General features: G+C 59.7%; 2 protein-coding genes and 1 long non-coding RNA gene across 19 annotated transcripts in view; 2 read left to right on the forward strand and 1 right to left on the reverse strand.

The window, feature by feature from the left end:
- Nucleotides 1–3,126, forward strand: part of SOX13 (SRY-box transcription factor 13) — a 46,688-nt gene extending 43,562 nt beyond the window's left edge. For all 16 annotated transcript variants that reach the window (XM_069544474.1, XM_069544477.1, XM_069544478.1 and 13 more), the window contains exon 14: nucleotides 1,333–3,126. In XM_069544474.1, coding sequence (XP_069400575.1) covers nucleotides 1,333–1,609 — 277 coding nt within the window. In that variant the 3' untranslated portion in view covers nucleotides 1,610–3,126. The remainder of the gene's footprint in view (nucleotides 1–1,332) is intronic.
- A 3,313-nt stretch (nucleotides 3,127–6,439) lies between these two features.
- ETNK2 (ethanolamine kinase 2) lies at nucleotides 6,440–24,481 on the reverse strand. 2 transcript variants are annotated; one of them, XM_069544487.1, is made up of 8 exons: nucleotides 24,212–24,481; nucleotides 22,273–22,532; nucleotides 19,304–19,426; nucleotides 14,355–14,497; nucleotides 13,729–13,812; nucleotides 11,121–11,266; nucleotides 9,456–9,529; nucleotides 6,440–7,891 (listed from the first exon to the last, which is right to left on the reverse strand). In XM_069544487.1, exons 1-8 carry the CDS (start codon nucleotides 24,377–24,379, stop codon nucleotides 7,819–7,821), a joined length of 1,071 nt encoding a protein of 356 aa, XP_069400588.1. In that variant the 5' UTR covers nucleotides 24,380–24,481; the 3' UTR covers nucleotides 6,440–7,818. The 2 variants fall into 2 exon arrangements, with proteins under 2 accessions (XP_069400588.1, XP_069400589.1); XM_069544488.1 differs by having other exon boundaries at nucleotides 6,440–8,423; nucleotides 24,212–24,458.
- LOC138415949 (uncharacterized) lies at nucleotides 9,108–16,147 on the forward strand. The gene is made up of 3 exons (XR_011247460.1): nucleotides 9,108–12,230; nucleotides 14,232–15,023; nucleotides 15,640–16,147. It is a non-coding gene; the product is annotated as an uncharacterized lncRNA (long non-coding RNA).
- Nucleotides 24,482–25,405: the final 924 nt, after the last annotated feature.

A 25,405-nucleotide genomic window follows, 5' to 3' on the forward strand; every position in this document is an offset into this window, starting at 1 on the left:
GGTTGGCGTGGGCTTCCAGGGGAGCTGTGTGTGTGAGCGATAGGGGTTAGTGTGGGCTTCCAGGGGAGCTGTGTGTGTGAGCGATAGGGGTTAGTGTGGGCTTCCAGGGGAGCTGTGTGTGAGAGTGACAGGGGTTAGCGTGGGCTTCCAGGGGAGCTGTGTGTGTGTGAGCGATAGGGGTTAGCGTGGGCTTCCAGGGGAGCTGTGTGTGTGAGTGTGACAGGGGTTAGCGTGGGCTTCCAGGGGAGCTGTGTGTGTGAGTGTGACAGGGGTTAGCGTGGGCTTCCAGGGGAGCCATGTGTGTGTGTGAGTGTGAGAGGGGTTAGCGTGGGCTTCCAGGGGAGCTGTGTGTGTGTGAGCGATAGGGGTTAGTGTGGGCTTCCAGGGGAGCTGTGTGTGAGAGTGACAGGGGTTGGCGTGGGCTTCCAGGGGAGCTGTGTGTGTGTGAGCGATAGGGGTTAGTGTGGGCTTCCAGGGGAGCTGTGTGTGAGTGTGACAGGGGTTAGTGTGGGCTTCCAGGGGAGCTGTGTGTGTGTGAGCGATAGGGGTTAGTGTGGGCTTCCAGGGGAGCTGTGTGTGAGAGTGACAGGGGTTGGCGTGGGCTTCCAGGGGAGCTGTGTGTGTGTGAGCGATAGGGGTTAGTGTGGGCTTCCAGGGGAGCTGTGTGTGAGTGTGACAGGGGTTAGTGTGGGCTTCCAGGGGAGCTGTGTGTGTGTGAGCGATAGGGGTTAGCGTGGGCTTCCAGGGGAGCTGTGTGTGAGAGTGACAGGGGTTGGCGTGGGCTTCCAGGGGAGCTGTGTGTCTTTTGGCTGTGTGTACGCGTAGGTTTGTGTGGTGTTGTGCGTGTGTGGCTGCAGGGATGACTGTGGCTGTGGTGAGTCCCTGGTGGTTCAGGATATAGATTTGTGACTGTCTGGGGACTAGCAGGTGTCTAGAGAAATGTGCCTGTGGATCCCATTTTTGACAAACTCGAAAAATTCAGGGGTACTAAAGCTCATACAGAGGATTCGTGACGACCAAAGCAGGCATCCCAGTGGATTCCTTCAAATAGGAACTCGCTGGCGCATACGAAATATATACAACTTCCCCAAACTGAATTTACACACGATCCTCTAGGAATATCTGAGCTTGTGGCCCTGGGGCTGCGTGGGGCGGGGGCAGGTCTGTAGCGGGTGATAAATTTGCCATCAGAAAAGCGCCAGGGAGCAGGTGTGTGTGTCTTGGAGCCAGAAGGGTAGGGGTGGGAGGACCTGCCCCGAGGAGGCCCAGAGGAGAGTGGGCCTGGGGTCGAAGTCGGGAACGCCTGTAACCGCGCCTGTCCTCCGCCTGCAGCCAGCAGACCGGCCAGGTGCAGATGAGCCCCTCAGAAGTCCTGTACCCGCGGGTGGCAGGCGTGCCCCTGGCACAGCCCCTGGTGGAGCACTGTGTGCCCCGCGGCCTGGACCCGAACATGCCGGTCATCGTCAACACCTGCAGCCTCAGGGAGGAGGGCGAGGGCGCAGAGGACAGGCACTCGGCGGCTGACGGCGAGATGTACCGGTACAGCGAGGACGAGGACTCAGAGGGCGAGGAGAAGAGCGACGGGGAGCTGGTGGTCCTCACGGACTGATCCCGGCGGCCCGGGCCTGGCCCTCCTCCCCGTGGAGACCTGGGCACAGCCACCCCACCCACTGGTACTTGGACTCGGGCCTGCTGGAAGATGAGCACAGCTGTGCGTGTGCAGATGCATGGGCGATGGGAGACGACCCCTCCGCACACTCCCTGTGGGCACACCGAGGTGGTGGTGGCCTCGGGGGCTCCTGCTCGGCGGTGATGGGCTGGGCTCGCTGAGCTCCACTGGGGCGCTTGGGGCTCGTGGCCAGGGGGCACTGTGTGGCTCTCCCCTCCTGCAGGTCTGCCCGTCCTGGGGGTATGGCAGCTACAGACCTGTTCCTCTAGGGCCACAGTTTTCCACTTCCATTCTTGTTCCGGCTGGACCAGCCACCGTGGGACCAATCTGTACCCCAGCATCACCACCACAGTACCCCAGATGACTCCTGGAACTACCAGGACCACTTTGTGCACAAAGGTCTGGCTGTCCTTGCCGTCTTTACCTTCTGCCAAGCCTTTCGTGTCTCTGGCTGCTGCGCGTGCACGTGTGTCTGCGCGTGCGCGTGTTTTCGTCTGTTCCTGCATCGCATGAGGTATTTATTGAGTGCCAGGGGCCGCCGCTGAGCTCCCGCGGCTGTGTCCCCTGGTGCCGTTCTTGCTCCTCTAGGGGGCGCTCTGTGCTTCTCTTCGTCCCCGAATTGCTACCTCTCCACGTCAGTCTGGGCGTCTCAGGTTCCGTGTGTCCTTAGTGCATTTCTGTCCTTGCCTCTTTGCAGGGCCTGTTTGTGTCTCTCCCTTCCCCAGTGCCTGCCCTTGCCCCTGTGGCACCCGCTGGGTCTCTGCAGGCCCGTCTGACCCCGGTCCCCGGGCATCCCGCTCCTGCCCACTCTGTCACTGCGTCCCTGAGCCCCCTGTAAGCTCCCCTGGAGCCACTTCCAGCTCCCGCGGCTGGGGACGTACTGGCCTCCAGAGGGCCCTGTCTTGTTGCCTCAGCCCCGTCCCAACCAGAGTGCCAGGAGCGGGGCGGAGCTCTGGCGGTGCCCCTGCTGGAAGCGGCAGGAGCCTGGGAGGGCTCTCGAGGCCGCGGGGCTCCACGCCCCTCGGGAGCCGGAGGTGGGCGGGCTCCGTATTCCGGGGGGCTTCATCCTCTCCCCCTGTCCCCCGCCTGCCGCTCCCCTCCCCTGCCCCACGCCACACCGGGAACTTGCCCGGGTCCTGGTGGTCCCTTTCACAGAGGCTTTCCCCAAGAAAATCAGATCCTGATGGCACCTGACTCCAAAGATCCGGAACAGCCCTGGGCAGGGTCACAGGGACAGATGCGGAGTTTGCGTCTGTTCCCCCATCTTCCCCCTTCTCCTGCTCCACACCCAGCTTTTCTCCAGCTGTTTCTTTTTTTTATGACTGTAAACATAGATAGTGCTTTATTTTGTTAATAATAAGATAATGATTAGTAACTTAACCAGCACATTTCTCCTGTTTACACTGGGGGGGATTTTTTGTGTTTCGTTGATATAATAAAGACAGACCGTCTCAGAATCTGGCCCTTGCCTGGATGGGGAGGCAGGCTGGCCACAGCTCCTCGGTGTGCCCCCGCCCGGCACCACTGCCCCCGGAGGCAGCCCCGTGGAGCCGAGGAGGAGACATCCCAGGCCAAGGAGGCCAGGCTGGACGCCCCGCCAGAGCCCACACGCGACGGCCACCCCTGCTTCAAGGAGGGGAGCCCGGCCTCACCACAGCGCCCCCTCCCGTCCGGAGAAGAGAACGCAGTGTTAGGAGCGCCGTGGTAGGAGTCAGGAACTCAGGAAGCTCTCCCAGAACCGGCCGCGTGGTCCTGTGCGTGTGCTGGGGCGAACGCCGTCTCCTCTGTGTGCCTCATTACCCTCATCCGAGAAACAAGGATGTTATGCCTTAGCCAGGGCTCTTTTCCTCTCTTGGAGAAGGAGCCCTTTGAAAATCTAATGAAAGTATGGACTCTCATTCCACAAAAGGGCTCATGTAGACACCATAAGCCCCCCAGGATACTGATTAATGAAGCAGGGTCTGTATTTATGTACTTCAGGGCTCTGTGACCTTACACTTTGAAATGAGGATTTCAAATATCTGTGTGTCACAGTAAGGGAAATAATAGTCCCTAAAAGAGCTGGATGACTGAAACGCTCCAAGTGCAGGAAGAGCCGATGAAAAAACCAACTCCTGCAGCTGAAATGTTAATCCCATTAATATGAAATGGGGGCAGCAAAGCTGAGCAGTGCTGTGTCAGTTAGACTTGGGTTGGATTAACAGAAGCGTGTGCTGACCAGGGAGGTGAGGAGCCAGTGTGCATCACACAGTCCTGACCTCAGGTGCGTCATGCCAGCCCGAGGCCCTTCAACAGAAAAGGCCGTTCTCACACTGGAGGGGCCCAGAGGGTTGGAGGGAGCCCGGTGGATGGACGTGACTTTCAAGGAACGGCTGGGAGGGCCAGGGATGTTTGGTCCAGAAAAGAGGAGGTTAGGGTAGGGCGGAAAGAACAAGATTGCTCTCTTAAGGCTCTTAGCTGGGCAACACAGGCGTTGGACGCAGCTCACGAGGTAGCATTAGCCTGGCCTTTTGATGAAAGTCTCACGGGCCAGCGTTTTTGGCTTAACATAAAAACCTGTTGACCAAGATGGCCAAAAGTGGTAGTGAGCTTACCCAAACAGGAGGTGTTTGAGGAGAGTTCCTGAAGGCTGGAAAACGGATTTCTAAGTTAGAGATGGCTAGTGGTGAGACAAGGTAGGTATGGTTGATTCCAGGGCCACAAACCCAAGAATTAGGGCCCCGGTCTTTTGATCTAGGGAGCATCCTGGCTGCCGGCCTTCCGCTGGTTTTGCCCAGCCCAGCCTCCCAGAGCTTGGAGCCTCTCTCCTGCCCTCCCGCCCCAGGACACCAGCGGGGCAGTGGCAGGCAGACCTTGGGGAAGGCTGACTGTGGCGCTCGCCCTCTAGTGGCCACATGGGAGAGTCGCTCATTTCCACCTCACTGGCCGTCACTGTTCCAACCCGAGCTGGGCAGTCTGGTCAGCACACACCCAGCAAGGCTCACCCTCACCCGCAGCCTATCCTGAGCTCCCCTAGCTTCCCTACTCCCAGGGACCCTGTGGTCTCCGGAGCCTGAGGCCAATACTCCCCAGCTCCCACTCCAGCAACCCTTGCTCTGTCCTCCCAGCTGTGGACAGTGTCGCCCACCCGCATTCTCCAAGGGCAGGAAAACCATCCGGGGAACCTGTGGTTGGGGCCCTGGAGCCCCACCTGCTGGCCCCAGAGGAGGCAGCACAGGGTCAGACGGGTGGAAAGTGCCTGGACACTACTAGGAAGCTGGGGCACAGCCTTGTTCTCTGCGCCCTGGGTGCCTCTGGAGGGTAAGGGGCAGAGCAGAGCAGAGATGAACGTGTGCCCGGGAGTACTTTGCCTGAAACACCCGCTCAGTGCCAGGAAGGGGCCTAAGGGAGCATCCCAGGCCACCCCAGAGTCTGGGCAGGGGTGCTGGGCAGTGCCAGGGGCAGCGCAAGGAGACACAGTGAGACTCCAGGTTTTGTTTGGGAGTGGTGTGCCCAAACCTCTCATCGGCCAACCCACCCCCTAGGGAACTGGAGGGAAGAGAATCATTTCTCAAGGCTGTAGTGGAATAGAGACTCAGATGAACTCCTCGGCTGCAGGGGGTGGCCAAGCCAGGGGGGTACAGGATACCGGGGGCTCTGTGCCAGCCACTGCCTGCTAACCACTGAACCACACCATTTCAGTGCATCAGCGTGCGCTGTGCTCAGGCACCCAATCGTGCCCAACTCTTTGTGACCCCGTGGACTGCAGGCTCCTCTGTCCAAGGGACTTCTCAGGCAAGAACACTGGAGTGGGTTGCCATTTCCTGCTGAGGATCTTCCCCACCCAGGGATCAAACCCACATCCCCTGCATCTCCTGCACTGGCAGGTGGATTCTTTACCACTGAGCCACCTGGAAGCGGACATCAAGGCCCCAGGAGTCTGGGAATAAAGCTGCCTTCATAGTGCTCCCTCAGCTCCAGAGGCGGATGATCTGAGGGGAACAGGGAGGGTGGGCACTGCCATACAGTCCGCAGGAAGGCAGTGCCCATCGCTGGCCCCAGAGATGATCCCCAGGGGTCCGAGGTGCCCAGCCCTGGCACCTGCCCTACACTGGGTAGGGCCTTCACCCACGTCCTCCACTAACATCCCTCCTAGGCGTGATACTGCTGCCCGCCAGGGGCCTGGCCGCGCTGGGTCAACAGGACCTTGAACAAGGCCCCAGCTTCCAGCGCCAGCTCGACTCCAGAGGTTGCCACGGCTCACGGGTACTTCTGCAAGCACAAGCCGGACAGAGTCCCCCTGGCAGGCAGCCGCTGCTGCTGTCGGTGCTACTCTTAAGGGCGTCGGGAACTTCTAGGGGCCCCGAGGCGGGCCCTCGGAGTGCAGCCTGGGCTGCTGGGAGGTGCCCGCCCAGCTCTGAGCTTCTGTTCTCTCCCCCTCTGGCCTACTGAGGCGACAGTGTGGGTCCAGAAATCAGCCTGGCCTGCTCTCAGCAACTCCCCGCTCAACTAACAGCTAGCAGCAAGTGGGCACCAAGGAGGTCCTGAGCACTTGCGTATGGGGTCTTCCTGGCCCATCACCTGGGCAGGCATCCACAGCCTAGTTCCCTCTAGGCTCCGCCCTCTCAGGGTCCACTTCAAAAGCAGCGGAGCTGTGAGACCAATTCTGCCCAAGCCGGGACCCCAGCCACGTGGTGCCAGCTGTGCAGCGCACAGGACCCCAGAGAGGAGGGGCCGTACCCCCTCCACGCCACTGCAGAGCGCATCACAGGATCCAGGGCAAGTCCTCACTAGCGGCTCTATACGTGACCATTTTAATGCAGAAAATGATGATCATTTACAAATGAACCATTTTATCGGCCAGAGCCAGGAGGACCCAAAAGGCGGTGAGGAAGGAGGTGGCGGCCACTGGGACCTGGGGAAGCAGTTCCCACAGCACCTTCACAGCCGATCCCACCCAAGCCCCTGCACGCTGGGCGAGCCCTGGCCGTCCGTGGCCCCTGCCCTCTGACTCCCACTACGCATTCCCCAGGGGGAAGACCGTGGGTCAACCTCAGGACAGAAGACTGTTCCTGGGAAGTGAGGGTCTGGAGGGCAAGGAGGGAGGGGACAGGATGGTGGCTGCCGTGCAGCCGCCGCTCTGGGCTGCTGCCCCTCCAGCTGAGGCAGTGTGAAGCCTAGCCAGCCTTCGGGCCCATCCCCTCCCTCTCCTCCCGGCAGGCGGCAGACGGACCGAGCACAGGCCCGGGGCAGAAGGGGCACTGGGGGAAAAAACGTGTCCTCAGGATGGGAAGGGCTTATCTGGCTGGATCTGCTTTGGAGAAAGGGAGGGATCTGAGAGGAGGCGGCTGCTCGGGGAGCTATCAAACCTGACTCTAGACGCCTCCCCCAGCATCTATACATCCATTGGTCAGAGTTGGCAGGATACTCTCTGGACCCAGCACCTCCCACCTGGGGCACGCAGGGGTAGACAGGCTGGAGGCTCAGGGCCCTGGAGGTAGAAAGGAGCCCTCCCACCCTACCCCTTCCCCAGGCCAGGAAGGTCAAAGACACGAAGGCAGCCCAGACTTAGGATGGCCAGGATGGCAAGGCTGGGCTTCCCGGGGTGGTTGAGTCCCAGACCAGATTCCAGGATGGCCTGGGACGGGAAGGCTGGGCTTCCCAGGGCAGCCCTGACTCCAGGATGGCTGGGATGGGAAGGCTGGGCTTCCCAGGGTGGTTGAGTCCCAGCCCAGACTCAGGATGGCCGGGATGGAAAGGCTGGGCTTCCCAGGGCAGCCCAGACTCCAGGATGGCTGGGATGGGAAGGCTGGGCTTCCCAGGGTAGTTGAGGTCTGAGCCCAGACTCAGGATGGACGGGGTGGGGAGACTGGGCCTCCCAGGGTGGCTGCAGTCCCAGCCCTTCCTGGCTTCAGGCACTCCCCGTCACCAAGTCTGGCAAGGTGGAGAGGACCCTCAGAGCTGGGTTCTATCAGCCCCTCCAAACAAAAACGGTCACCATCAAACAAAAACGGTCACCATCATCTCTCAGGGCTGGGGACAGGGGCAGAGTGCTCTTCAGGGACACTCCCGGCCCCTTGCCCAGCCTGTCCAGAGTGCAGACCCCAGAGCAGAGCCGGGCCCTGGAGAGCAGGTCTGGCCAGGCAGATGGGGAGGACTGGGAAGGGTGGTCACTTTGGCATCTCCAGGGCTGACACTTGGGGCTTCACCTTGAAATACTGGTTGAATCGGATCACTGCATACCTGGCAGAACACAAGAAAGGGAACTGGGGGTGAGAAGGGAAGCCAGGTGAGCCCTGCTGGGGGCACTCACACCCTAAGGACAACTCCTCACCAGCTCAGCCCATCTAGGTCTGGACAAACGGACCCCAGCCCACACTGGGTTTTTTGTTCATTTCGCTTTGGACTTCAACTATAATTGTTTTTTTTTTTCTTAGATCAGACTGGAGCAACCTCTCCCCAGACATGTTTGTTTCTTGATTCTTTATGGTTCAGTGTGGTCAGTGTGTCCACCTTGTCGAGCAACAGAGCTCCAGGACTTTCCATCCTGTAAACCTGGACTCTCCCCGACAAGGCAAGCGCCAGCCCCCAGCACCCACCGCTCTACTTCCGTCCCTATGGACGAGATTACTTTAGTTGGCCCATCTAAGTGGGATCACACAGCACTCGTCTTCTTGCGACTGGCTTGTTTCACTTGGCACAATGTTCCTAAGGTTCATCTGTGTGGTATTGTGTGACGTAATTTCCTTCCTCTTCAGAGGCTGAATAACATTCCCTGTGTGTATAGACCACATTTTGCTTATCCATTCACCCATCAATGGACCCTTGGGGTTGCTCTCACCTCTTTGCTGTTGTGAATAATGCTACTATGAACACGGTTCTGCAAATATCTGTTTGAGACCCTGCTTTCACTTCTTCTGAGTATACAGACCCAGCAGTAAGACTGCTGGGTCAGACAGTAATTCCATGTTCACTCTTGGAGGAAGGATCATATTCTTCCCCACAGAAGTTACACCATTTCACATTCCCAACAGCAGAGCCCAGGGTTCCCATGCCTCCACATCCTCACCAACACGTATTATTTTCTGTGGGTGTGAGGTGGGGGTGACTGGGGGTTCGCCTTGCATTTTTCTAATTTTTGTGAACACTTTGAAGCCAGCATTGTGATTCCTTTGCAGCTGAGGGTGGGTAGGGAGGATAAAGACAGAGACTGGACCAGATGGAAGGCAAAATGATCCCTGGTCCTCCGGGGCCACGTCTCACACGGCAGGGCCCCCTGAGTGGTCAGTACTCACTACACTCTCAGTACAGCCCCTGATGGGTCACTAGGGGCCCCTAAAGGAGCACTTGGGTCTGGCCCCATGCACAGAGCACCAGCCACTGAGCGGCCTCGCCAGCCATCCACCCTCTGGACCTCTGTCCCTTCTGCTATCAAATGAGGGTTGCACTCATGATCTTTAGACTAGTTTCCAGCAATTCCCGTCAGCACCAGGCCGTGTGGGGAAGAGCCAGCCAGTGGAGCAGACAGCAGGCTGTAACAGGAGGAGGAAGCAGCTCGGCAGGAGGCGGGGTGAGCGGCTTCCGACCCCTTAAGAGAGGGGTCCTGGGCGCGCGTGCTCCGCAAGCATCCGGGCAGCAGCGGCCCTCCTCGCCAGGGCTGCCGGGAACCGGCCGGTGAACGGAGCGGAAGCATGCATCCCGGGCGGTCTATTCGGGGTGTCCTTCACCCCCACACCCTGGGCTCAAGGCTCTTCCTCCCCCCCCACCCCCCTCCCCCAACGACTCCCCGCTTGCTCCCTGCACTCACCTGAGGAAATCAAAGTCGATGGTGGAGAACTGGCTCTGGATGAGGGCCCAGAGTGCCCAGAGGAAGTGAGACGCCTGAAAACAGGTCAGAGAAGACCAGTGTGGTGAGCCCCCAAGATCAGAAGACCAGTGTGGTGAGCCCCAAACCTGGCATGGAGCCTGACAGCTGGGAGGACACGGCCGCCGGGGAGACACAGAGAGCCAGGGCGCGGGCAAAGACACAGAGAGCCAGGACACTGGCAGAGATGCGTGGGTGGGGGAGTCTGGGGCCACTGCGTGGCACTTGGGCCTCCACTCACACTAGCAGGAGGCAAGCAGGGTAGGTTCTCCCTGCCCTCAGGCTTAAGCAGACCTTCAGCTTGTTCCCCAGCTTAAGCTGAACCTGAACTCCAGCCCTGGCCTCCTCCCTACCCAGGAAAACCCCTAGGAAGAGAAACCCCAAAGGCAGAGCTCAGGCCTGCTCGCTAGTGGGGGGCTGGCACCCCATCCACAGTGCCCTGGCCACAAGGGCATCAGAGATCGAGTCACGGGAAGGCCTCTACGCTGCCCTCTCTCCTATCATGAGGTGGGTGGGCTCAGGAAATAAACACAGACAGGAGCCAGCCCACCGACCAGGCGTCCATCGGCCACCCAGGCCACCCCAGGCGCCAGAGCACTGGGGTCCCTGCTGCCCAGTGACCCAGGCCAGGGCCCGCTCCCACGGATCTCCCTTCCGCCCCGAGTCCCGCCCACTCTGCAGTCGGCTCTGCACTGCCTCCCTTGTCCTGACTTCGATCCATTAGCAAGTAGGAATGGTTACTGAAAATCTAGCCAAAGGAAGGCATGGGCGAAGAACCTTAAAAAGGATCACTCGGTTGCACAGCAGAAATTAACATAACGTTGTAAATCAACTCTGCTTCAATAAAATAAATATTTTTAAAGAGGAGGAAGACCCTGACAAGAATCACTCTTATACCAATAAGGAAAATAGACTAGGCAATTCAAAATTACATGAGATCAAACTTTTACTTAAGCTCTATAATGCATTGTGACGTTCAGGTCAGCTGATTGGCCTTCTTGCTTATGCGTGACTAACATAAGAAAGACTAGCTAGCAATCCCCTCGGCACATATCAGTGGAGACCTCAGGAAGCATGTACCTTGGGTAAGCAGGGCTCAAAACAACCGACAGCCCAGTATTTCAGAAGAAAGAGCCTGATGGGAAAGGCTGACAGAGCTCTGAGTACGTCAGCGGGGACAGTCAACAAGGAGGACTTTTTAGAACTGACTTTCTCTACTTTTTCCAAAGGCTAAAAAAAAAAAAGCAAAAACAAGGGATGCATTTAACTGTAGCATGAAAGGCTAAGGTCAGACCCTAGAAAGAACTTGTCCACATGAGACAACTGCTAAAACAGGAAGTGGGGATCTTCCTTGGAAATAGTTCTCCAGGAAGGAGAGGGAACCTGGACTGGACGGAATGGGAGGAAAGCAGAGAGCAGGGCATCTCAGTATTAAGAAGCCCAAGATGGCTCTTCCCAGACTCCGCCTCAAGGCTGGGACGCCCTGGACCTCAGCCCTGACCCTGGGCCCTGCTTCCTCCGACCACAGGGCCGTGAGGGCACAGGAGCTGGGCGTGAGTCCTCCTCCCGGCTCCTCCCTCCCTGCCCCTTCCAGCCCCCAGCACTCACCAGAGCAAACTTGTTGACTTGCACGTAGAGCCTCTCCACCTCTCTGGGGGCCACAGCCGCCCCTTTCTGGGCCTGCAGGTAGTAGCGCAGCCACTGCAGCTGGGTCTCCCGCGCCGGGTACCGAGAGTAATCGACCTCGTTCACACCTGAAGGGGACGCGGCCGCTCAGAAGCTGCTGGGAGACAGGCCCACCTGGGGGGGTCTCCTCCGGCTCAGCAGGTGTTCCCCGATGCCCTCAAAACCTCCATCTCCTTTGCCCTGGGGGGGCTGTGCCAAAGAAACCAGCTTCTTTGACCACCAAAAAACTCTCATGTATGGAGAGCCGACCCCTAACCCAGCTGAGGGCACTGCTTTCAGCTGAGCCGGAGCAAAGGACAGACGGAGGCAGATTTGTTGAGAGGCAAGGCACTGTCCTGCAAGTGATGGGGTCCCCCTAACACAGCACCACTGCACCCCTGAACCCTACACAAAACCACAGCACACAGGAGGCCCTGGGTCAAGGCCGCGGATCAGGAGTCCAGCTGTCTCACATCTGACGCTAGTCTAGCCTCGAGTTAACTGTGAACAAGCCCTTTCTTTTCAGCGGCCTGAATCTCATTTATAAAGCAAAGGAACTGGATGCAATGTATCAGTATCTGAAACACTGCCTCCTTTTTAGGTAACCAGTGTTGAACTGGTTACCTAAAAACACCACCTGGAGTGCTTGGCAAAGATACAGACTGCCAGGCACCCCACACTGCCCAGCTCTCCAGATGATCTGGACACACAGCCATGCTTGAAGCGCTCAGCTAAGCGGCCTCAATGCCTTCCAGCCCTGCCCTTTCTTGAGTCCTCAAGCTGCCAGCCCAATAAACACCAGCCGCATCCCGGGCACGGTGGCAGAGAGGCTGGCTGCAGAGCCGGCACAGGAAGAAGCGGTTTGTCAAAGATGGGACCAGGACTGGGCTACTTTCCCTTGTCTCCTCCTCCCTCTTTTCTCCCTATCGTTCCCAGCTTCCCTGTGTTCCTGGGGAAACACACAGTCTTCTGGGCCCACAAGACTACGGCTGGAAAAGAAGCTGCTGGCACAGAGCTACACTCGAAGGCCCATAGAGAAGACAGTTGTTCAAGGTCACAAAGCCAGTTCGAGTCTGGCTCTTAGCTCCCCTTCCTAGAGGGTCTCCCTGCTCCTGAGAGCCCAGGAGCTGCCTCTCCTCCACTGCCCTCCCCATCCCCCCATCCCAGGTTCCTGGCCTTCATTCTCAACTTGGAAGCAGGATACGATCTTGGCCCCTTGGAGAAAGTCCAGCTGGACTCTGCTCTGTTTGGTGGGTGAGAAGGACTCAAGATGCTTGACAGTTACCCACTTCGGAAAGGCTGGTGGGTTTGGCAACCGAGCAATCACAGGCCCAGTACTCAGCGGTGCCAGCCTCTGCTCCAGGCCACACCCCACGGCTCAGCTGCTCTGCCCAGCCGAGGCCCCGCCACCCTGTGGGTTTCTGGGTGCCACTGGTGGCACCCTGGGGAGTCACACCCTCAGGTACAGAGCTTGACAGCCCTCGTCACCTGGGATTCCAGGAGGGGAAGAGCTGGCCCGGTGGCTGGGGCGTGCCCGAGGCTGGGGCAGGTGCCTCTCCGAAGCCACGGGGACTGGTCACATTACCCCAGCTCCCCACACTGCCGACCTGGGGACGTCTCTCCCACCCCAGTGCCCACCTTCAACCACCAGTTGCCTCTTTGGCCCCATCAAATTGTTTATGAAGCCCTCAAGCTGGAAAAACCTGCCCTGCTTCCTCTACACAAGCGATTCCATGGCACACGCCCGCCTCTATGGAAGGGCAGCGTACACCAGGACATACCCCTCATCCAGCCTCTTCCAAGGTGCCCCAGCCTCCCTTGAGCGCTCCCCGGACTGACGCCAGCAGGCTTGGGGCCTAGTGTGTGCTACGCTGGTGTGTGTGTATCAAAGCTATGAAGCAGGCGCTATCTTCTCCATCTTCCAGAGGCAGAGAGAATGTTAGGAACTTGCCCCAAGGGTCATGCAGCTAGTCAGCAACAACGCCAAAAAGCGAACTGGGGGAGGCAAGTGGCAGGGTACACACTTTGAACTAGTTCCACCACAATTAATCTCATCAGGCCATGGGGCCAATAGCTACTTGCTGCTTGTTCTGTCCTTTCTCTGCCTGCAGGGCCCCCATTTACATGGGCTGCACTGGGCCAAAAGCAGCCCAGGCGGGGGTGATGGCAGTGACATCAATCTACACTGCAGCAGCGGGTGGGCTGTGTCTGCCCAAAGGAAGGCATCTCTTTCTATCTCACCTGTCAAGTTGCGTGTCCTCAGGGATCCCACAGAGAGCATGTTTTCCAAATGTGTACCAAAGTGGCACACGGGCTAGCAGGGGCTCGCTCTATGTATATGGACCCACCCACTCCCCACCCCACCTTGAGACCTGGGGCCTCCTCAAGCAGGCTGTGCCTGCCCCTCCGCTGAGCTGTGATATCTTGAGGACAGGTGTGTCCAGCCTCCCTTGCCCATAAACCGAACCCCCTCCCCCAGATCCCCTGGACCTGGCCCCCCATCTTAAGGAGGGTGTCTTGGGCATAGGCTGGAAAGTAACGCCCTTCTCACCTGCAAACTCATTGAAATGGTTGCCAATGTCAAAAGCTTGGTAGTTGTAGCCAGCATATTCATAGTCGATGAACCGTACATGACCTGTGAGGTAGAGGAGAGGCAGGGAGGGTTGGCCCCAGAGCTGGACAGAGGGCTTAGTCAGGCTCTTACGGACTCAGGAGTGCCCCCGCCGATGCTCACGGGCTCTGCAGCAACCCAGCCTAACTCAGCATCTCAGTGGCCATCTTCTAAGCTGCTTCCTTCCGTCTGTCCTTTTGCCCAGCTCCAGCTCCCCCTCACCCAGCTGGGCCCTCAGCCGAGGACCAGAAAATAAGGCTAAGGCCTCTGTGGGGGTGAAGCTGTTGTCAGGAACTCAGGGAGGTCGCTCTCCGTGAAGGCTCAGGGCAGCCAGGATCATCCTCACTGTCGGGGAGAACGGCTCCACAAGCCGTAATTTTGAGTTCTTTCGTGGTAAAGTTTTCTAACCCGGAATTTGTTTCTTTCTCACTTCTCTCCTACAGATCAACTTGAGACCTACAGCAGACGGTCTCCCCTTGCTTGCCCAGCACCCGCCTGAGGAGCGACACCCCAAGCTGCTGATGGGGCCACCGGAGCCCTGCCGCCCCTGGGGCGGGACGCGGTACCTTTGCTGCTGTCGTAGATGATGTTTTTGCAGAGCAGGTCGTTGTGACAAAACACCACCGGGGAGTCCAGCTGAGGCAGGTGCTCCTTCAGCCAGGCCAGCTCCCGTTCCAGCACGCCAACCTCAGGGACGTCCGCGGACAGGCTGCGCAGCGGCAAGAAAGGCGGCCGGTGAGGGGCCGAGAGCGCGCGGGCTCAGCCTCAGGTGCCCCGGGCCCGGCCCCGCGTCTCACTGCACAGGGACCCTGGACAAGCGGCCGGCCTTTCAAGCCCTCACTTTAGTCGTGCGTTAAAGGGCACTAACACTTTCCTGTCCTTCTGACTTCTGTGGTTACTCCGAGAAGCTGTTTAACACATGGGCACGGAAGCACTTTGCGAAGCATGCAAGTCCCTGACTGAACAGAGTCCTGCTTCTTCATGCAAGGCAGCAAAAGATAGGGCAGAGGCTCAGGAGATGTCAGGGAGGAGAGAAATGAATGTCCAAACCCAGTTATCCCAGAAAGGAGAAGGGCGGCAGGGGAGGGATGCAAACAGACCTCCTCAGAACAGTTCCGAGGGGGAGATGTAGCTCTCTTAAAGAAGAGCCCGGAACTCCTCCCGTCGGCGAGGGATGGAGCCCTCGAGGTGGCTGGAGCCCCGGGGCCCTCTTGAGCAGGCAGAGGGACGTCCAGGTGAGTCTCCCTCCTGCCCTTGCAGCTGCTGACATGGTCGGAAAGGACCCGAGACCATTCTGACTAGCTTCCCACTGAACAGAGACCACTCGGGTCCACACAAGAAAGCCAAAAAAATATGCTTCTTAGCCCCATGTCTACAAGACCAAGGGAATACGAGGGCCTTTCAATAGAAAAACACTTCTCTTGTGCCTCAGTAACTCACCTCCTCCCGCTTGAACTGTGGGTGTGTGACCCTGCCCCGGCCCCCTGCGTGTGCGAGGGCAAGTCCAGAGCAGGAGTGAAGATGCGTATCTGTGGATGCACGACCCACCTGTCCCTCAGCCCACCCGACCCTGGGGCCCAGGGGAAGCACTTCCGCTAAAGGCACATGGCGATGAATGAATGAGCAGGTCAGTCAGCGATGCTCTCAGAGGCCATGGGGAAGCTGATGTGGGTGTTCTCTGCACCAATGCCCTGAACTTTGGTCCTGCGAAGCACACAGGTCTGTGTACACTGCAAAACCAAATAGTTAGTGGAGCCTTTAAACACCTAGCCTCCTCCCCTCCACCCACTGGTGGTTCTGGGGTTTTATCTCCATTCATGTGACTCCTATTTGGTTTCTTGTCCGGGGCAGCGGGGATACGTGCAGGAGGCTGAGAATGAGACGTGTCCTCGTTGATTCTGCCACAGGATGCCCCACTGGCCCTCACCCAGCCCAGAAGCCAGTTGCAGGGCAGAGTATTCAGCGGCTGAGGCACCTTCACACGGCCCTGTAACGGGACAAGCAGGAGGCTCCCCCCAGGCTTTGAGAGGGTCAGAGCGAAAGAGCATCTGAGGCCTCCAGTCCAGCTCCAGGGGGAAACGGAGGTTCAAGGCAGAGGCTTCCTCCCACCTCCAGAGTCTTACACATCTGGACACTCTACTCCCTCACGTAAGGACAGCAGTCCTTGGCGTGTCCAAGAATCCAAACCCAAGCCGAGCCTCTGCCCTGGCGGGGTGTCAGCGGCCCTCAGGCTCTGCACCGCCCACTCGAGTCTGCGGGTCTGTTAGGGGCCGGGCTGGGGGGCCGCCCCTCACTCTCTCAGGAACGTCTCTGTGTCGACAGGTCTGTGCAAGGTGCATTTCAATTTTGGCTTTTCTTAGAGGCTCCCTTTTCTTTCCCGATTCCTTCCCGCCTCCCGCCTTGAACTGACCTTCCAAAGATAAGAATTAGGTGTGCCCCGGTCTTAGCCTGGGAAACCTGTCTCTGCCATCCAAGATGTCTGCCACCCAGGCCCTGACCCCTGTCTGACGCTTCCACTCGCCACCCCAAGGCCATGCTGCTCGATATACTGTGGGAGCAACCCAGACCTTCCCCCTCTGTGGGCTGCCATGCTTCCCTCCGCTGAGCTCCGGAAAGATCGCCAGCTTCGCTGCCTTCAGCCCTGACGTCTCTCAAGGCTGAGCGGATGGCAGAGCAGTACTGCCATGTCACAGAAATTCCCACACCCTGAGCACACAGCTCCTCCGACTCCTCTGTCCCTCAGAGGCAGTGGGAGGGGTGACGGGTTGGGGGTCCCCTCAGGGAAACCTGGCCATGTCCATCCAGCTCTCAGATCCAGGTGCGCTTGTGGGGGCGGGGCACTGTCTCCCTGGAGAAAGGACTTTCTAAGTGTTCACACGTACGTGCCAGTCAACCCGTGTGCACCGTCTCCTGATGCCCCCCGAGCAGTGATCAGCCCCTGTGCCCGCCATGCTGGGCCCCTCCAGGCCCCCACCCAGCACCAGACCACCATGCCCATCCCGCCAGGCCTGCCTCATCCCCCGTCCTCCATCTCCCCGGGAAGCTGCCCTGGCAATGTTCCTCGGAAGGCGGCTCCCTGATCCCCCACCCAGATCACCCGGGGAGCCTGTCAACGTGCAGATTCCCAGGGTCTCATGTAAGACCTCCCAATCGACCTCCAGGGTTAGGCTCGGAATCTACATGTTGCAAGAACCCAGGGGGAACCTCATGCTCCAGCTTAGGGACCCTAGGCTTAGATGTTGCCCATCAGATTATAACACTCCCCCAACTGGCCTCCCTGCCTCAAAGCCCCCCACTCCTACCCACGTCTGCCCTTTACAATGAGTTCCTTACAAGGTGAAGGTGTCTAACACCTTCACGGTGACTCTCCACTGCCTGCTAAATTAATCTGGGCTCCTTTACCCGCCATGAAGGCCCCTCACAATCTAGCTCCAACTCCCCTCTGTAGTCTGGTCTCCCCCAGTCCCTCCTAAGACTGGCTCCCGCCACCTCATCCACTCATCACCCATAAACAAGCCTCTTCTCCAGCCGGAGGCCTCCCTTCTCATGTTTGCCATCTGCCTCTGCCAAGAGGAGGTTCCCTGGTGCCCCCTCTCACGCATACCCTCTCACGCATACCCTCTCCTGCTCACATACCCTGCACAGGCGGGTCCTATCTACATGGATGATTTCTAAGCTCCTTGAGGGCAGGGCCACTTCACCCTCAAGTATTATTATTGTTCTAAAGCCCAATCAGTGTTTGTGAGATGAACCCGAAGTCAGGGTTATTAGGCAACAACGGGAACGCAAGTGCTTCGTCTCATCCAAGTGACTGTTCATCGCTGTAGCCTATGGCAGGTTAGACAGCCTATGGCAGGACCCATCCCCTCAAGAGGCTCAACTTAAGCAGCTTGATTTGCCCAAGGTCAAAGGTGTGATGAGAGATAAGGAAGTCGGCCAGCTCTTCTTCAAAGAGCACGCCCCTCTCAACAAGGCCACCCTCTTAGGGTTACACAGTGACAGCACAGTCAAAAGAACAAGAGTCGCGCCTGAGCACCGAGCCTGGGCTCCAGTCCTTGAGCCGCCACTGATCAGGTGGGCAAGCCCATCTCTCCTCTGGGCCTCAGTTTTCCCATCTGTCGAGTGAAAGTGGGAGGCTGGCTGATCAGAGGGTCTGGCTTTCTGTGTGCTGCTTAAGTCCTAGAACAAGTCCTAGGCCCCTCCTAGAGGGAAGGCAGTCCTTGTCCCGGAGACACTGACATGGAAGGTCTGAACACAGGCCGTCCGCGACAAACAGTTCCCACGTGGTGCTTAAAGGGCAGTGAGAGGGAGGATCCCGATAAAGTCGTGAGTGTGTGTGTGTGACAGAGACGCATCCTCGGGGTGGTTACTTACTGTCCTATCTTAGAAGGGACAAGATGCCCTTCCATCAGACCTCTTCTGTACCCTGCCCCTGTGAACATTTGGAAAACAGTGATGCTCAACCCCAGTGGGGAACATGGAGAGATCGGAGACGCACTATGGTCTTTCGTGGGGGCAGGGATGCTGCTGCTGCTAAGTGGCTTCAGTCCTGTCCAACCCTGTGCAACCCCAAAGACGGCAGCCCACCAGGCTCCCCCGTCCCTGGGATTCTCCAGGCAAGAACACTGGAGTGGGTTGCCATTTCCTTCTCCAGTGCATGAAAGGGAAAAGGGAAAGTGAAGTCGCTCAGTCATGTCCGACTTCTAATGACCCCATGGACTGCAGCCCACCAGGCTCCTCCATCCATGGGATTTTCCAGGCAAGAGGACTGGAGTGGGGTGCCATTGCCTTTTCCGGGGGAAGGGATGACTTCAGTCTTTTCTGCACCCTGTTCTCAGCAGTCAAGGGTAGGCTGGGGAATCAGGGATCTGAAGGCTAGAAGGATCTCTGCTTGCTGGCCAGAGAGCATAAGGAAAGGTCCAGGGTCCATCTTACCCAGGAAAAGGCAATGTCAGGAGGGGCAGATCGTGCCCTCCCTGGGAAGAGCAGTGAGGCAGCAACAGCTGTCAGTTTGAACAAGGTGGGGGACCGGGGTCCTGGAGCCGTGTGGGGGCAAGAGGCATCCGGGCAAGTAGCAGGAATCTTGACATCCCAAGGGCTTGTCAGCTGGTGAGCTGAGCCCCACACTGTTCTCTCAAGAGGGCCAGGCCATCGCTTCTCAGGGCTCGGAGCCAGCTCAGGGAAAAAGGGCCCTACAGAAAGAAGAGCCCTGCCTCAGACTAGCCCTGGGACCCCAGGAAAAGCCTCGTCTCTGAGCTCAGTATCCTTCAAGTGAAACGGGGAAATGTCCTCACCCCTAGTACCTGCCATAACCAAAAACTGAAGAAGAAATAAGCTCATAAGGACAAAACTGCAGGAACAAGTTCCTGAGATTTCACGCACTGGCCGCACTCTGCGTGGAGAGAGGCCCGAGAATCGGGACTGAAGCTAAACCTTCTGTTGGGCAGGCTGGGCTGGGGGCCACGCTAAGGCGGCAGCAACAGCGGATGCCTCGGGCTCTCTGAGATCCTCGTACCTGGGGTTGATCTCGTTCTTCACGAGGGCGAAGTAACTGTGTATCTTGTGCCAGAGGGTGGGCTTAGGCAGGCTGCCGTTGGCATGGATGGTGTGAATCTTGGCCATTTCTAAGGCGATCAGCCTGCAGCAGAAAACAGAGAGAGCAGAGTCTGAGAGTGGGGCCAGTGGGGGACTGTCACAAGTCAGAAGCTCTCGGTCCTGCAGAAGGAAGGTCTCGGGACCTTCAGGACGTGAAAATGATAAGGCCTTCAGCCCAGCAGCTCCCCTTCCCGAACAGAGCTGGGACAGCATCAGGAAGCGAAAGGGCAAAGCAGTGGGCTGTTGCCACAGGTCAAGGACCTTGCCCCACCACAAGGTTGAGTAACCACAGCAAACCCCGAGGACAGAGGGGTCACCTGGGCATGGGGGCGGAACCCCTCCCACCGCCCCGCCCCACGCATCGGCACTCAGACCCATGTATCAGAGTGAGGTAGACGCCCGGCCCCCAGGAATCAGGGGTGGTGACGCCAGGTAGAGGAGCAATGCGCATCTCTTATCAGCCTGGCCAAGGTGGGAAAGGGAGGCAGGCTGGCCCTGGGCAGCCCTACTTCTGCAGCAAGGAGGCGATGCTGGCGGCTGGGTGCCAAGGACGCAAAACAAACCAGCGTTCTATTTTCAAGTTCTCCCGTGGACATTATCCAAGGTCCCAGGAGGGAAGCAGGGGGTGGTGGGACGGGAGAAAGCAGAGCTGAGGAGGTTGCTGGGAGAGGGCGGGAGTGGACAGAGGACGGGGCGCTCAGAGAGGGAAGGCCCTGATAAGGAGCCCAGCGTCCGAGGCCCGCGCCCCTGCAGGCTCCCCCACCCCCTGCCAGCTCCCCCTCCTGCAGCCCCACCCCCACCCAGCTGCGAGCCTCCAACATTCAAGCTTCCTTTGCCCCTGCCTGCTGCTCAAATAATAATCACTGGGAAAGACAACAAGGGCATTGGCTGTTTGAAACCTTGTTACTAACTTGTTCTAGGGACAACCCCTCCACTCGCCAGGTCCTGGCAAGGAGCAGCCATCACCCACCAGGAGAGCCGGGCAGACTAGGGGCCACCGGGCAGACTAGGGGCTCCCCCAGAAGCCCCCGAGGCTCTCACCTTTAAAGGGTGGAGGGGCAGGAGGCGTGGTAGCAACCAAGTGGGTGAGTGAGGTAGCCTGGCCTCTCAGGGGCGAGAGGCCCTAGAACAGGAGTGAGCCGCCAGAGCTTGGGCAAGGCGGGGACACAGACCTGGAACCCCGGGCTCCCCTACTCCAGGGAAGATTCCTAAGCAAAGAGCCTAAACAGAGCGTTTCCTTGAATAACAACAGGGTTGTTGTCTGGAATAGCAAAGACAGTAACCTCAACACAGCATTTTTATGCTGCAGGAGAGGTTGGGAGGTGAGGTTCAGGGACACCCGGGGAAGTAGCTCCTGCGCGTCCCCCCTGCCTTTCCCCCAGAGATCCACCTTCACCAGAAGGACAATGGTCCGTCCTGGGAATCATCGAGGAAGCACCTGCTTCCTGTCTCTGTCCCAAGTTCTGACTCTCCCCTAAGTGTAAAGTTCTTATCAAACCTAGACCCATCTGCAATATTCCTGACAGTGCTAACTGTTTCCACGGGAGGATGCCGGGCAGTATCCGTGGGAGAACAGGGGTGCGGAGGATCTGCGAGCTTCTTGACACAAGGCTGAGGGGGAGCTGGGGGGGACTATGGGAGGAGTCAGGATGGGGTCTGCCCCGCCTCAACCCACTCTGACCTCACGTCTCCAGCTGGGTGCATATGGGCCTGTCACCTGCAGCCTGAGAAGACCCTCTCACAGGGGTGCACGCTCCATCCTTACCCCCACCCCCGCCACACACCACTGCACGTGAATATCCTGGGGCCAACCAGTCCGAAAGGCAGGGCTCTCAGAGTCCCTTCTTCCAGGTCCCCAGAGGGCCTCCTAGGGCTTCGCTGCAGATGGGGCAGGGGCACTAACTAACTCGGGGTTAGCTGGGCAACCTCAGCTGACGGAGCAAAGATGCTTCTTGGTCTACTCCCCAAGTGGGCTTTCCTGTTTCCCCTCGAGAGCTGAAAAGCTTCTTCCCCTTAGGTGGGACAGGACAGACCCCACGGCTCTCAGGCAGACCCCTGTGCTGCTGTCGGGGGTGTCTGGGGTAAATTTCAGCCTGCCTCAAGCCTCCCTGCGGTCTGAGTGCCCTGCCCGTGGGTGTGGCAAGAAGGAGAATCCTGCCCGACCTCCCTGCCCAGCATGGTAAGAAGAGAGCATCAGAGGGCTCTTCTTTTGTTCTCCCCCTTCCAGACCCCCAACAGAGGCATCCACAGGTTAAGTCTAGTTCCTGGGTCCTACACATCCAGGCATTGAATAGGAGGTGATCCCTAAGGGGTGTAGGTCCTTAGGAGTCTCTGGAAGGAAGCCTCAGCAGTCTCCCAACCTGGGCTCCCACTCTGCCAGGAAGAACAGAAAGAGCTCATATGGGAGAGGGCTGGCACCTTCTGGGCAGGGACAGCCATGCTCAGCGCGGGTAAGGCCCATTCTCCAGGAGTCCCTGGGCTCTTGGCAGGAGAGGGTAAGCAGGAAACCTTGAGCGCTCTGGAGATTTGGCTCAGATTTCACTTCCAAGGCTACGAGATGTTTCCAGGTCAGCTGTGGGGTGGGCAGAGGACTGAGGCATGGACCAGGAAGCAGATCCCCTTTGGTTTCATGTTCAGCAAAATTCTCACTTGCCTCCCCAAGAACACACCCTTTTAGCTGACCTCACTAAATATCGAGACAAAACGACAGCTGCTCTCCACAGAGCAAGGCATATAAGCACACACACACGTTTCATGCAATTTCAAGCAGTTCATAGATCCTAAGACTCTTTCACGGACTCCGCTCCACCAGAGAAGCTGGCCAATGACTTGAAAGCCTAAGGCCTGTGGAATCCTGGAGATGAACAGTACCCCGGGTGCCCTCCTCACCTGAAGAGCCGGGGCTCACGGATGTGCTCTGGCCCCAGGGCCACGCCCCTCATGTACTCATAGCACAGACCATTCTGGAAGGTGCAGTAGAGTTTCGGGGCACAGCCGTGAGCCCGCAGCAGCTGGAAGTTCCGGACCTCGCTCTCGCGGTCCACCAGCAGCTCCGTCCGCTCCCCGTAGACTCGGACCAGCACACAGTCCCGCATGTCCTCCTCCACGTAGCAGGCCACCAGCTTGTTGGTGATGCCGTCAGTGAAGCGCTGGCACAGGGGAGAGGGCAGTGCAGGGGCATGTGGGGCAGGCCAGGCGCCCCGTGCTGCCCCAGCTCCAGCACGCCTGCTGGTTTGAATGCTGAGCGTAATCACACAGCACCTGCATTCTTTAGCCCTCTCATTTAGTGAAGAGCTCAGCACTGTTCCTAACCCTCCACCCTTTCCCACCGCTTGAGACAGACCAGAGAGTTCAAGAAAGAAACAAGAGCTTGGGCTCAGCCCAGACACACTTTTCCTGGGTCTGCCTCTGGTGAATGGGATTTGGCTGCTGAAGAATTTTCACACCACTTGGTGGGTAGAAGCCTGCCCCATCCCCCACCCCCAGGTCCCATCAGGCCCTAAAGGAAACCTCTATGGGCCAGAGTGCCACAGAGGGGCCAGGGAGTGGCCTAGGACGGGGGCAGCCTGACCTAACTCACCTCTCATCTCTCTGCCTGCCAGACCGAGGGCCCCTTGCCATCCCTCTTGCCCCACCCAGCGGCAGCGTTACAGGAGGGTACTGAGATTGGCACCCACCCCAGGGCCAGGTGGCCACAGCTCCTTGTGGCCAGAAGAGACAGAAGGTCCTGGGCTGGGAGAGCAGGTTCTCTGAGCAGGGTGACAAGGGCGAGTGAACCACGGAGTTTATGGGGTACAGAGTGAGAGGGCTGGAAGGGGCCTCAGGGGACATCTGAAGCAAGAAAAGGTGCGGGAGCTGAGGCGCAGAGAGTGGAGGGACTGGAAAGCAGCATGTTAGGCCGGAGCTGGAACTAACCTCAGGCCTGCCTGATGGCCTGACAGTTTTACAGCAAGGCGGCTTTTTGCTGTGGAAAGGTTACCCCTCCCCCTCTCCGAAAGGGTCTGTAAGCCTTCCCAGGCCCTGAAGCCCCCTCTCCCCGCCAGCAGCCCCACCAGCGCAGAGCCCCTGCCGCTCCAGCACGAGCCGCAGGTGCCCACTCAAGGCAGCAGCCCCCACAGGCAGCTCCCGGAGGGGCTGGGGCAGCTGAGGACCCTCTACCGAGGTCTGCTGGGGAGTCAGCCTGGGGCTGCTCAGGGAGAGACTCTGCCCGCGTCTGTGTCCCTACGCCTGTGCCCAGCGGAGCAGGGAGGTGCCCTGTGTAGGGGGTGTTGAGCCAGAGCTCAAGGCAGTAGAGAGGCTTTCCACCGGGCGCGGGGCTGGGGGCTAGCTCGAGTTCCACAGGGTGGCTCCCGGGACCAGCAGGAGCAGCTCAGAGCCCGGAGACTTCGCTTCCACTCTGGGCTGCAGCAGGGACACTGATGTGAGACGTGAGAGCGTGGGGGGCGCCCTTAAAAGTTCCTGCCTCCGCAGCTTTCAGAGCCGGGTGGGCACCGGCTTCTGGGCAGCGGGGGACACGCGCGCACAGCGTCCGGGGGTGGGGCCCGCACGCGCGGCACGCTGACAGTGGGCAGGTGGCCCTCCGGCGCGCCCGGGCCCCAGAGGAGGGGTGCGTGTGCAGGCAGGGCCGAGAGAGCGGGGAGCCTGGCTGTGCTCAGGGACCGAGACAGAGAAAGAAGGACCCAGGCACGTCGCCGGAGCAACGCCTCGCGTGCAGCAGCGGCGCGCACCTTTGAGACCCACACCCGGAGGGATGCCCGGCCAGACGCGCGCGCAGCCCAGCTGCAGCCCCTCGGGGCCGCGTCCCCGGCCGCCCGCCTGTTCGGCTTACCTTGGTCCGGACTCGTTCGGGCTTCCAGCGCGGCCGCAGCTCCCGGATGAGGCGCAGGGCGCCCGGGAGGATGTCGTCCTGGTCCACCGAAATGTCGAAACACGGGACGGCGGCGGCTCTCGGGGGCCCCGGGGGCGCCCCGCGGCCCGCGCCGGCCGCCGCCTCCATGCCCCATGCGCGCCGCGGGGGTGGCCCCGGCCCTCAGGTAGGAGGGCGGGCCGGGCAGCCGGGCCACGGCCGGCCCCTGCAGCCCCGCCCCCGGAGCGCCGCGCGGACGGGGGCGCGGCGGGGGCGGGGCCGGGGTGCGGCGCCGGGGTGCGGCGGGGGCGGGGCCGGAGCGCCGTGCGGGGGCGGGGGCGCGGCGCGGGGGCGGGGCCGGAGCGCGGCGCGGGCGGGGCGCGGCGGGGATGGAGCGCGGCGCGGGCGCGGGGGCGGGGGCGGGGGCGGGGGCGCGGCGGGGGCGCGGCAGGGGCGGGGGTGGGGCCGGGCGCCTTCGGCCGCGACGTCACGGGCCGCCGGCCGGGGCGGCACCGCCTCCTGCAGCCTCGGCGGCCCGCGCGCGGGGCTTCCCGCGCGAGCCGGGAAGCTTGGCCGGGGCGCGGCGGGGACCAGGCCGCGGATGGGGCAGCCCCGGTTCGCTCCCCGACTTTCGAGGCCGCGAGGGGCCTCCTCCCTCCCGCCCCACCGGAGGCTGCGCCCCCGGATAACCGGGGCGGGGCCCGGGGAAAGCGCCCCCCGCGCCCCGAGTCCGCCCGGAGGTGTGGAGGTTCCGCCGCCTCCAGGTGGTTAGCTTGGGCGGCACCACCTGAGCCCCCAGTCCCTGGACTCCTGCAAGAGGCTCCGCGGGAGTAGGCCTTTTGGGATGGCGAGGGGACTGGGGAGATGCATTTTGTTGGCGGCCGTGCCCATGGGGACCTCAGTCACCAGCCGACTTGGGAGAGCGCTCGCGGCGCCACCCAGGAAAGTGCCTGTTTCCCCACGTGGCCCCTTCCACCTCTTCAGGAATCTCCCAACCGCAAGGCCCCTGTCCTCATCGCTGCCCAGAATCCCGCTCTGCCCCAAAGAACTTCTGGGCTGATGAGTGTTCTGTTTTTGTGTTGTCCAGGGCTGAAATGGGGCTAGTGTGACATTTAATTCAATTTTATGTTTAATGTAAACAGCCGTATATGGCTGTCTTATAGAATAGGATAGAAG

This window comes from Ovis canadensis, chromosome 12, assembly GCF_042477335.2.
Source record: "Ovis canadensis isolate MfBH-ARS-UI-01 breed Bighorn chromosome 12, ARS-UI_OviCan_v2, whole genome shotgun sequence".
Lineage (NCBI taxonomy): Eukaryota > Metazoa > Chordata > Mammalia > Artiodactyla > Bovidae > Ovis > Ovis canadensis.

Excerpts from the sequence above, each read along its gene's own strand:
- ETNK2 (XM_069544487.1), bottom strand. The coding sequence starts at position 24,379 with ATGGAGGCGGCGGCCGGCGCGGGCCGCGGGGCGCCCCCGGGGCCCCCG. Across the intron at positions 19,427-22,272 it reads CGTGAGCCCCGGCTCTTCAG|GCTGATCGCCTTAGAAATGG; the intron begins GTGAGGAGGGCA and ends TTTCTGCTGCAG. Across the intron at positions 11,267-13,728 it reads CCATTTCAATGAGTTTGCAG|GTGTGAACGAGGTCGATTAC; the intron begins GTGAGAAGGGCG and ends CGTCCCCTTCAG.